This window comes from Ursus arctos, unplaced genomic scaffold, assembly GCF_023065955.2.
Source record: "Ursus arctos isolate Adak ecotype North America unplaced genomic scaffold, UrsArc2.0 scaffold_22, whole genome shotgun sequence".
NCBI lineage: Eukaryota > Metazoa > Chordata > Mammalia > Carnivora > Ursidae > Ursus > Ursus arctos.
Window position 1 is genome coordinate 42,969,159 of NW_026622897.1, and position 12,411 is coordinate 42,981,569.

Sequence of the window (12,411 nt, forward strand, 5' to 3'; positions counted from 1 at the left end):
AGTACCTCCATGTTCTCCTAAACTATTGTCCAGAAAGAGTGTGATATCAGTAGTCACCTACACCCCATCATAAATTTCAGACCCTGGCTTTTTTAGTCCCAAGGTTTTTACATTTTCAGGACTGTGAATGAAAGGCTCTTTTCCTGGCTTAGTGATTTTAGGCTTCAGGGAATAGGTGAGAAAGAGATTTTTTTGGAGCATGTGTCCTGAGGTCAAGCAGTACTCAGCCACTTGTGAGTTCTGGTTGTGACAGGAACCAGCCCCGTGTGGTGGGAAAGCCCAGTTCATACATCACTGGTGTGTTCGGTATCTTCCTGGACCCCACTCCAGCCCCAGCATATTACGATTCTGTTGCCGTTCATCAATGTCCACATAGTAATAACATAACTAACCATCTGGCACCATGGCTGAGATTCTAGAGTCAGATTGCTTAGGTTCAAATCCTTACTCTGCCATGAGACCTTGGGTGAGTGATTTCAGCTCTCTGTGCCTTAGTCTCCTGATTTCTAAAATAGCCAGTATTTTAGTACCTACCTCACGAGTCTTTGGGAGTTTTTAATGAGTTAATGTAAAATATTTAGAATTGTGCCTACACCACGAATAATAGTAAGTACTATAAAGTAGATGATATTCTCCTCATTTCATAGAAAATGAGACCCATGCTTAGGGGAGATGGTGATTTGGCCATGAAGGTGCCATTGTAAGCAGCTGAGTGGGAGCCCTCTTTGCATCAGGGGCCCTTAGTGCTGCCACCTGTGGGGCTCATGTGACCAGCTTGGTTCTTGTCTCCTTTCCAAGGTACATCATTCTCATGACGCTCCAGGACAGGAACGAGAAGCTCTTCTACCGAGTGCTGACGTCAGACGTGGAGAAATTCATGCCCATCGTGTACACTCCCACCGTGGGGCTGGCCTGTCAGCACTACGGCCTGACCTTCCGCAGGCCCCGGTGAGCCATCCCGGGGCACAGGCTCAGGGAGGGGCTGTCTCATAAAGGGAAATCAATTCTTTCCTCTGGCCTTGCTTAATGGGGCTCTGGAGGCTGTGCCTGACTGAGCCAAAGGCTCGACAAGACATTTGATTTTAAGCACTTGCTCAGGAAATTACCCCATGCACAAAGAAATGAGCTGAGAGAGTATCTAGCAAGCTCCACCACCTCTGGATGATAAATGCCCAACATGTTGCTCAAAGTTGGCCTGAGAGGTATTTCAGATTGTTTTTCTCTCATTATCCACCTACCCCTGACCCCCACCCCCTGCTTTTCTGGTCATCTCCACAGTGCCGACAGCTCTCTTGCCAGTTCAGGCCAATGAATAATAGAGTGTTGGATACCAAAGACTGAATTCTTTTGCTGACTCAAAGAACCAGTATTCATTCCTTCTTTGGGGCTTGACTCAGATTCCACTTAAAATGTCATTTTATTAGGCAAAAATTTGGCATTACGTTTTCTTTCAGAGCCAAAGAATTTGGGGGCAGTTTTCTAAAAAGATTGCTTGTCGTTCTGGGTTTTTTTGTTTTGTTTTGTTTTTTCGTGATGAGTTCAGAAGATATATTTTTTAAAAATATGTAAAAAAGGAAAAATGGGAGTATTTTCCAAAAATCCTCAGTGCAAGGTGCCTGGTAATTATCAATATGTATTTCCAGTGCCGACGGTAAAAAAGTTGCCTGGGTTTATTATATGCAATGGGACATTGTTTTAATCCATGCTAGACCATGTAAAGATACAGCGTACTGTGCAGAGACATGTCATTTATGTTTCCATAGAATTTATAAATCTTCGTGTATAAATCATTTGCTATATGATGAACGTGGAATCATGGATCTCGAACATCTTTTGTTAATTTGGAAAAGCAGTCTTCCAGTTCTGAAGCCAGTATATGGACTCAGCCTTGCAGGCTGAGCCCAGGGACTGATGCTGGTTCCCCTCCTTCCTTTTCTGGCCCCAGCATCACCCTTGGCAGAGGGCAGTGTGTCAGATCTCATCTTCGGGGGGTGGGGGCGGTGTGCAGCTATGGACAACGACACGTCCTTATCACTCAGAATAGCCATGCTCCTGCACTCCTGTGGGGGGTGCTGCACTGGGACCCGGAGCAGTTCTGGTCTTCAACCTACCTCTTTCAACAGGAAAGAGACTCCTTTTCTCTTATTCTCATTCAGAAACCAGTCCTGGCAGAGATCTTGGGAGCTGACGGTACCTTTCTGAAGGATGCAGGACCCTATTTACCTCTCAGTTCCTACTCAGAAATCATCTTCCCAGGGCCTCTCTCCCACCCAGTGCAGGTCAGCTCATTTCCTTCCTCTGAGGCTGTCAGCAGCCTCCAAGGCTCCAAGGCAGCCTCCAAGCCTCCAAGTCCATCACTTTGACAAAAGCAAGCCTGTCACAGCCCATCTCCTACTCAGAAATCCCATGCCCTAGGTATGCTGATCTGTTCCCCATGCCCAAGGATGCCTGGTACTCTGACCCTCCACACCTTCACATATGTGGTCCTTTCTGCCTCCCACATCTGCGTGCTCTCCTGTCCTCATTCTCTTTCCGTCAGAATGGAGGCTAGCCTTCAAAGTCACCCGAGACTAGGCTTCTCTGCCCTCCTGATCCCCCCAGGCTGAACTGCCCATGCCCCCCTCAGGCACCCCTGCAATTCATCACATACTTCTAGCCCATAGTTATACTTTTTGTGCTTCATGTTTTTAATCATGTGTATATCGGCCTCCTCTACCGGAACGCAGATTTCTTGAGGGTGCTGGAAACATGTCAGATCCATTCGTATGGACTAGACCAGTACTTGGCCAAGTACTTGACACGCTAATGGGAAAGTAGCATTGCATACTGAGTAGGAGGAGATAGGTCTTTGCCGTCAGCCCTGAGTTTTAGTCTCCTTGACCTTGGGCATGCTCCTTATCCTCTCTCAGTCTTAATTCCCGCATTTATGAAATGCAGGTAATAATACTACCCACCTCAAATAGTTATTGTGAGGGTAAAATGTGAGGATAGATAAGGAACTTGGCATAAATGTGAGTGTTGATTTGTCTTCAGTGACCGTTACAGGAGGAAGGAAGAATTGCTAAAAGTAGAGTCATATTATACACATCCGCTATTAAATTTTTAAAAAAGAAAATCGAGTCATTGAACACTAAATGAACTCACACGTTTAACTACAGACACGCTTTGGCTCTTCCAGAACCCACTGTTTCCTGAACTCCTTTAGCCATAGCTCACTGCCTCTGCTGGCTTGCAGCTGAGATCCTGTGGAAATGCAAGGCCATCCCACTCCCAGGCTGTGTGGAAGCCCTTCTCCACAGACTCCACGGACTAGATTGTAGATTCAGTTGTGGGTTCCAGATAAACCAACAATAGGGTCAGGATCCTGCCTATACAAGCAGGATTTGCCTCCAGAACCCAATAATGATATAAGTTAAATATAATAAAAGTTATGAAAAAATAAGAGATTTAATAAAGACAAAGAATTACAGGAGTACATGGAAGAGAGAAATTTATTTTCCCTGGGGGCAGTTAGGAATGCTTCACAGAAGAGATGGTATTTGAGCTGGTCTTGGAAGATTGAACAGGAATTCCATGGGTGAAGAAGGAAGAATGGGCATTCCAGGAAAGGGCTTGCTTTTATAGGCTTTGTAGGCACCTATGTAGTCAGCTCACTTGGGTATCTCCCCACCTTCTGTGCCTGGCAAGAAACGTAAGGCAAGGGGAGGTAGGCTTTTACATCCATTGGCTTATAATGGATCCTCCCAATGTCCTATCAGGTTCGTTTGGTATCAGTATCTCCATTTCACAGATGGGGAAACTGAGGTGACCAGAGGAAGGGAACTTGTCCAAGATCATAGTTGAGCAACTGGTGAGGTTAGGATTCTGACCATGAGAATCAGGGAAAGCCAAGCTAAAAACATGGCATTTGAGCTGGGCCATAAAAGAACAAAAGCAAAGAATTCAGGCGAAAGTATTTGGTGATCCAGGCACACCCACATCCCCCTTGCTAGAAGTAAGGCCTCTGAGACCTCCTGGTGGGTGAAACAGGGGATTGGAGAGATAGGAGAATTGGCCAGTGGCTTTGCCCAAAAAGAGGAAAGTGCTTGGTATCCTTCCCACCAGCCCAGGGGTTGGAGTCATAGGGAGCGATGTCACTTGGGTTTAGGCCTCATTGGCAGTTCTCCGATGGGTCAGCAATGGAGAGGGACATGGTGGCCAAGTGGGGGGTTCATATGGGTGGAAACAGGGCCCTGCCACCAACTTGAGCCCAGAGAACCAGGTCAGCCCTGAGTGGGTGCAGTCAGGGTACTACAGAAGCTGAACACTTAGTGTGGAAAACAACCCTGCAGTTGATCCGGAGCAGGAGAGAAGGGTGGTAAACTGCTGAAAGCCAGGTGCTATTCTGAAATCTTTATATATATGAGCTCATTTAATTATCATGATCCCCTAAGAGGTAGGTACTACCATCATTCCATTTGTAGATGGGAAAACTAAGGTACAGAGAAGTGACTTGCCCAAAGTCACACAGCTCATACCCAGCAAGGCTGGCGCTCAAACCCATGCAGTGTAAACCAGAATGTGGACATGAAGCACTGTGCTCCATTGCCTGCTGCTGTCTGGGACTGGTCACATTTGGTGGGCATTTGGGACTGGGTGCCCTTGTGGCTCCAGGAATGCCTGATTGCCTAGGGCTCTAAGGTGGGGATCGCTAGATCCTGTTTCCTGAGCCTCTCTTGCGAGAGAATGATCCAGGCAGGTCCTGGGCCTGAGGCTGTGCAGGGCTGAGGCAGGCGTGGGCAGACTGAACTGTGTTCTTGGATTCTTTCCTCACACTCCTGGTACAGACTTCCAGCATATGTTTTGCACAAACCTCTTCAGATGATTACCCAATTAAACTATTTGACATGTGACATTCTGAGCTGTTGCTCCAGGTTTCCATTTGGCTGCTTTCCAGGTGTTGATTCCACACCTGCCTTGCTCTTGAAGGAACTGAGAGTTTGGGCTCCACCTCAGCCCTGCTTCATCTGAGGCCTGGCTTAGAAATGACTTTATGGATTAGCATCTGAAAGGAGGACAGCCCCAAGGCCAAGACCGAGAGAGCCAGCTCCTTCTTGGTTTCTGAAATGATAAACATTCCTGCCAGGTTCCCAGGAACAATGGAGTCCTCTGTGAAAGGGCCTGCCCCCCTCCAAACTAATTAGGTCCAGCTGATGCTAAAATGGAACTTCCAATGTGCCCGGGGCTCTGCATTGCCTCACAGCCTTGAGGGAGATGTTAGACTATCTCAAGGGCACCTGAATATCCCCAGGCAGATAAACACACCAGGTTCTGGGCTCTGTGGAGCCTCCTCTGCACCTTCCTGCCTCTCCCTTGGCACATCCTCTGCATGTGCCTCCATGGGCCATAGATCCTGCAGAGCCTGGCTTAAAGGAAGGGCCTTCAGTGTCATTAACATGTGACTCAGAAGAGGAGCAAGCCCCGGGTGAGGCCCGGCAGGAGTCCAAAATGCAACCCAGCTAAGGAGGGGCTGCTGGGGCGGGGGGGGGGGGAGCCAATATGGTGTAGATTGCTGTCCAGTGAGAGGGAATACCCTCCCTTCCCCCAGGCACCTCCATCTTGACCAACCTGGTCAACCCTGGATCACAAGGACTGTCCACCTCATGGGGAGGTCGTAAAGGTCAGATGAGCTAAATGTGTGTGAATGTGCTTTCTCCTTGTCCAGTTCCTCACAAGCTTAAACCTTGTCTTCACCGTCTTCACCTTCATCCTCTTGGGCTCTGAGAGATGTGCACATCCCTGGAACCCTAACATTCCCCAGCCTCTGTGGGGTCCCACCTGTATGGGTGATGAGGGCTGTGCTGTGGGTAGTAGAAGGAGCACGGACTCTGAAGCCAGGCAGACTTGGCCTTGAATCCCAGTTTCCGATGACTTTTGATAATTTAGCACCCCCTTAGTCTCCTCATCTGTGAAATAGAAGTGATGCCCATTCATGTGGCTGCTTGTGAGGATTCAGTGAGATCCCTTGTGTGAAGGGCCCGGCCCTCCTAAGTGCTCAGAAGCTGTGACCTGCCCAGCCACCCCCCGCCCCCGGGGCTCTGTCATCTGACTCTGAGTCACCCTCAAGAGTCTAAACTGTGACCCGACTGAGGGCAGCTCAGTCCTCTGAAGTCCTCCTGTCTTGTTGGACACAGACCTGAAATGATCTGTACTTGTGCCCACCAGGCAAACCTGTTGGCAGGGACAGGTGCAGACCTAGAGGCTATGGTGAGTGGGAGAGGCAAGAGTAGGAAATGGGCTTTGGCTTCACTGGGCGGAGGCTCTGTGGAACACACCTGAAGTCAGGTGTGGATTTGGACAAAGCCATCAGCCCTGGGCCCTGAGCTAGGCTGTTGTCTTCCTTATCTGCAAATCCAGTAACATTTTTGCGGGACAGTAATTGCTACCATTTATGGAATGCTTACGAAGCTCCTGGCGGGCCCTCGGCTAGGTACTTCAGGTCCTTTATCTCTGAGCCCTCCACAACCCCAAAAGGGGCTTCTTACTTTACCCAGATGAAAACTAAGGCTAACTTGTCTAAGACGTCATAGCTGACCAGCTTCCCGTGTCTCTCCTGCATTCACCGTTGAGCTGCTTGTGGGCCTGGTCAACGTGACACCTCAGAGATAAACATTTGCATGCTTGCCTTCATGTAAGTTCCCTTCACACACACACACACACACACACACACACACACACACACTATCCCGTGGTGGGCAGAGCACTGGGGCTGGAGTCCAGAGGGAATGCGTCAGCTCCCCCATTAACCATGGAGCCCAGCTACTCCGCCTCCCCCAAGCCTGGATCACAGGGACTGTCCACCTCATGGGGATGTCATAAAGGTCAGAGGAACTGAATGTATGTGCATGTGCTTTCTCCTTGTCCAGTTTCTCCACAAACTTCATCACTTCTCCTTCACCCCAACCACCAAAAAGGGAGTGGTTAAGGCTTATACTCACCTCCTTGGGCTTCCTGCTTCCCCCTCATTATGTCTGTTAAGCCATTGCCTCATTTTTTTTTCTTTTTTTTTTTCTTTTTGAGAACCTACATGTTTTTTATTTACTCTTTTATCTGTTTTTGTTTTTCCATTGGAATCTTTTTATCTTCAATCATCTCTCCCCACGTACACGCATACACACATACACAAGGGCCCTGAGGCACATGCCTCTGCTTCCCAAATGCCAATTGAAGCCATTTCTAGCCCTACACAGGACCAGTGGGCACCAACATCTGGACTTAAATCCACTCTGGAAAACAAAGACAGCCTTACCTCAGCAAACATCAGTAGACCCCTGACACCCAGGGACGGCCTTTGAGCCCATTATCACGTGGACTCCAGCCCAGTGGGTAGTTGATCAGGAACAGACACACACACACTCCCGGCATAATTGGAAGGTGGGGAGAAGGCAAGAATTAGCATCATCAGACCGGTTGCCTCCTCCCCATCCTCAGGGCACCAAAGTGCTGATTCTTTTGGCCGAGACTGCGTCCCATCCAGTTACACCAGGTGTCTCTGCCAAGCTGTTTCAGCTGTGCCGCTGGAAAGGCTCCCAGGAGCAGGGCAAGCAACACAGTCTGCAGCTGGGTCTGCCTAGCTTCTCCTCTGGCAGCCCTAGTGTTGTGCACAGAGTGCTGGGTTAAGAGTCCAGACACGTGGTTTGGAGCCCTCGCCACCCGCTTCCTGGCTGACTCTGTAGGCTAGTCACTTAGCTCCTTAGTTTCAAGTCAAAGTGTAGGTTTAGACTGCATGGCTTCTGTGATTTCTTCCAGCTCTAACCACTTTTGATTTAATAACCCAAACTCTATAACCAAGTTAGGAAGATATCTTTAAAAGAGCCACAGTCACGTCATGTAGCTGAGCCTGTTTCCCCACCTGTAAAACGAAGAGGGTCAAGTTAGAGCCATAGCTCTCAGTGACAGCGTGCATTAAAAGCATGTGGGAGCTTTAAGTCTGAATTCCCGAGGTGGGTCCCAGGCAGCTGAGCTGGGTGATCTCTACAATTCTTCCAGCTCGGATCTTCTGTGACTTTTGAGGAGTCAATAAAGTGCTGTCCCTATTCCAGGCCACCCCAGCCTGGCAGTGTATCGAAGACTGAGATCATGATAATATAACAGAACTTCCATCCCTAGCTCACCCCTCTCCACAAGCCTAACTGTTGAAGTGTCTGCTGGGTTCCCTCAGGTCTCATTCACAAGATCAGTGGAGGGGGAGGTGGGAAGGAGTCCCCAGGGTGCTTCCTTCCTCCTCCCCCAGTTTCCTTCTGAAGCCTCTGTCACTGCACCGAAGTCTTCCCTTCCCAAACTGCACACACACCCCCCATGTCAGCAGTTGATTAGACAGGAAAACGCATCAGACAGAAGATGACCGAACATTTGAGTGACCAGCGTGGCCTGGCTCAAAAGATGGGCTGGACCTGTTGGAGTCCTTGTCAGGAGTGTCATGGGAAAATGGGGGAAGTTATGTAGGGAGAATTTTGTAGTTAGGAAGAGGAATTGAGGCAAAAAGTATGCTGTGGTTTAGACTTCAGAGTTGGGTCATGGTAGACCAAAAGCAGATGCCAGCTATGAAGGAAGAGAAGAGAAGGAAGTAAATGAACAAGTCTGTGGAGAGAGAAGAACAGGGCAGGTGGGAGCGAGTGCTGGTCCCTAGCTTTCCACTCCAGCTCCCGTTCACAAATTTACCATAACCTCTTTCCCCAGAGGTAATTTCAATGAATGTCCACCTTAGGTCACTCGAAGAGCCAAGCCAAAAAGGGGCTGTGAAATTAGATGGATCTGACTAGTGCCCTGATCCTCTTGTGAAGTGGGTGGGTGGGGCGAACAGGTTGAAGTAGGGCATCACAGATTAGCATGCATTAGAATCACCTGGGGTCTTGGTAAAACGCAGATTCTTGAGGTGACCCGGATGCTGCTGGGGCAGGGACCATACTTTGAAAGCCACTGGATGAAAAGCTGGCAAAAAGTTGCCCCCTGAAAACTAAATGGAGACCATCTGAAGGAAGCAGAGGGAGTGGATGCTTCCAGGCCCTGCTGTGCATTGGTAGCAAAAGCTGGGAGTCATGAGACATAGGCCTTGGTCCCAGTTTTAGAGTTTTAGCCGTGTGACTGTCAGTACATCCCTCCCCCTCTCTGGGCCACCATGTGCTCATCTATAAAACTAGAGAATTTTATTAGGGGATCTCGGGGACTCCTTGCAGTTCCAGCCCTGGTAGTCTATAAATGTTAGACTGTATATGCGGACTAGAGCACTGTGGCTATACGTTTGCCTCTGAGGTGTCTGGCATCGAAGGGAGGAAGATGCAAAAGTAGATGAAAACACATACTTTTCATTTTCTGACAAGGAAAAGCTTGCAGGCCTATCTGCAGAAGTGTCATTTTGCTGAGAGCTCTGACTCACATATGGGCCCCTTCCCAGGCAGACCAGACGGGCCGTCCAGTGTCCGTCATGGGTTGTTCCATGCTTGGGAATTGATGCTGGAAGAGAGCTAAGAAGGTGGCACGAGGGAGTCCTTCCAAAGCATCGGGTGGTTCAGCTCTTATCTGGCATGACTGTCACGTGGAGCAAGTTAAATTGTGTCTGGGTCCCACATCACTGAAACACTCTGGAAGAAAGATACAGAGGAGAGAAGGATCATTTATTCTCATGTCTGAATTATAGGGAATTGGCTTTTTCTTTTGTAGAGGATGTTTGAAGATTTACATACAAAAAAGTGAGTGTGTACTTAACTGTCTGTGACCTGCCTGGGATGTTAGCATCCAGAAGGAGCATCCTGCTGCTTGGGGAGGACCAAGGAACCCTCAGCCATCCATGAGTTTGGGTGTAGAAGCTACGAGTGAAGGCGGGAAAGGTTGGGCCACCCCGCACAGATGCACAGATTCTATTTTTCTGCTCAAGCTGGGAGCAAATGAGCTTCATTAACTAGAACAGGATGTTCTGGTTTTGACTTCCTTTAGCCGAAGGCAGATTTCCCTGGCAATTTAAACAAACTGATTTTTGTTTCTTTTTTATCTGACTCTGTCCTTTTCCTCCTTTGTTCCTGGCAATCCCAGCCATGGTGATCAAAAGAATAGGGGTGGGAGAATTTCCTTACTGAGAAGGAAATACGTACATACAGGCAGGAGTTGAGTAGACCTTTCCTCAAATAACCTTGATCTCTCGTTAACCTGTAAAATGCACGACAGCTTGGGTTCGCTCGCGCTAAGTTTAGTCCAAAGGGAGTGGCTTCTCAAGAGTTGCTGCAAACAGTGCAAATGTTGTGAAAGTCTCCGGACTAGACAAAGAATAAAGGATCATTGTTGTAGAATTCTTGATGATGAGCGAATTTGTGCCTTGCCAGAAAAGAACTCCACCACCAGCTGGCAGATCCCTAAAATCCACTATTATAATCACGTCCTTGGATTGGTTCATTGCACCTACAGGAGTGCCCTCAGATTTTCCATGTGCCCTGGAGGGGTAACATTGAAAACTTTTCGATGAACTGGTTTCTTAGAGACGAATCTTAAACCAGAATTTCCTAAAATCATAGAGATTGCGGGCACCTGGGTGGCTCAGTGAGTAAAGCATCTGACTCTTGGTTTTGGCTCAGGTCATGATCTCAGGATCGTGGGATCCAGCCCTGCGTCTGGCTCTGTGCTCAGTAGGGTGTCAGCTTGAGGATTTCTCTCCCTCTCCCTCCTCTGCCCATCCCCCCATCTCTCAAATAAATAAATAAATCTTAAAAAAAAACAGAGTTTGGGAGTTAGGAAGGATAAGTTTTGTGTGAATGGGAGAAGGATGGGAAGGAATAGATCAAGAAGATTCCGTCTGGGATGCTGCAGATGGAAACAAGGCTCCAGCAGGGTGTCCCAGTGTGGCTTCAACATTGTCCAGAGGTTACTGGAGGAGAACAAGTGAAAAAGCCAAAAGAACAAAAAGTAATTTGGGTGGTGGAAGACGGACTTCTCAGCCTGACAGCACTTATCATATGAGCTCCTCTCCTGGACCACAAGCTTCAGGAGGGAAATGAACTGTGTTTTGTTCTCCTCTATGTCTCCCATGGTGCTGAGCATAGTACCTTCAGGCACCTACCAGAGAGAACACTTAAAGACTGTCTTCTGATTAGGTCCTACAAGGATCGATTAAGCACCATCTTTGCGGCTGGCCACAATTAAGTACATGGAAGATCCAAATGGAATAAGATAGTTTATTCAAGGTCTCTGACCCTGAGGAGTTCACAGGCCAGCTGAGAAGAAGACCATCTCTAAAGCAATATAAGCCAGTTAGTAAAGAGTGGTGGGGATTGTCTAGTTTACTCTGAAAGCAAACAGATTGTGGTAAGAAATCTCTCCACGGAATTGTTGGTTCTTGATCTAAAGCTTGAAAAACGGATTTTGATTCCCACTGGGAAGGTGGCCCAGCACAGACCCTGGCATACAAAGATTTAGTGGATGAGCTCCAAGCAGGAAGAACTGTGTAAGTAAGACACGTGGCTGCAAGAAGCCAGGAATCACAGACGCTTGGGACCGGGAATGCAGAAGACACCGCTGGTTGCCCTTCTTCCTCCTTCACAAAACCCTAGTATGTTTTGCTTTGTTTTGTTTGTCAGTGATCTTTCTTTCCGCAAATGGCCATGTGCTTTGAAGAAGTCTTGGCCTTTCCCAACACCAAGCAGTGGGTCCTAATTAATCCCAGCCCATCATAGTAAAGTCTTTTTGCCAGTGACAGTTCTGGCCAAAGAGAGGGGAAGGTAGTCGGCCTAAGGACTTCTGGGAAGGTGTTTCTTGTCCCGAGAGAGCTCCTTCTTCCCGGGACATTTTCACACCTGCGTGGGACGCATGGAACTGTGATAATCATCCTACAGTCGTGAAGAAAACAGCCCAGGGACCAGGCCAGTAAGGCCCCAAATGGTAATGCGGGCAACCTGTGTCCTTGGTGACATTGTTGAGCCACTAAATAAACAAATCCTGGAGCTGCCTTCCCCTGGACTTCTTGTTATGTGAAATGAATTTCCTCTTTCCAGTCAGTTGAGTCAGTTTTGTGTTGCCTGCAGCTGAAAGCAGTGCCCCTTCCTGTGAGGGGATGCTTGAGTCACCTCTGTCACATAGCGGCAGCTCCTGTTGGTTTATTCAGAGCTTCCAGTGTACCAGGAACTCTTCTAGGCACTTCACCCATTTAGGCCCCATAGCATCTCTCTGTGGCAAGTAATACTATTAGGCCCATTTTCATGAGAAGGGAAACTGAGGCACTGCAAGTTAAAGTAACAACATAAGGTTACACATCTAGTACACGGGACAGCCCCCACCCTCACTACTGCCTGCCTGTCCTTCACGAGCCTCTTCCCTCTGGTGACTGAGTATGTCTGGCCGGAGGACTCAACAGCATGCTGGCCCATGGCCGTGCAGGGGGTGTGAGGA

At 48.4% G+C, this 12,411-nt stretch overlaps 1 protein-coding gene across 1 annotated transcript in view; it reads left to right on the forward strand.

The window, feature by feature from the left end:
- ME3 (malic enzyme 3) overlaps positions 1-12,411 on the forward strand; it is a 204,775-nt gene that overhangs the window by 98,335 nt on the left and 94,029 nt on the right. The window contains exon 4 of the mRNA XM_026518276.4: positions 799-948. Coding sequence (XP_026374061.2) covers positions 799-948 — 150 coding nt within the window. The remainder of the gene's footprint in view (positions 1-798; positions 949-12,411) is intronic.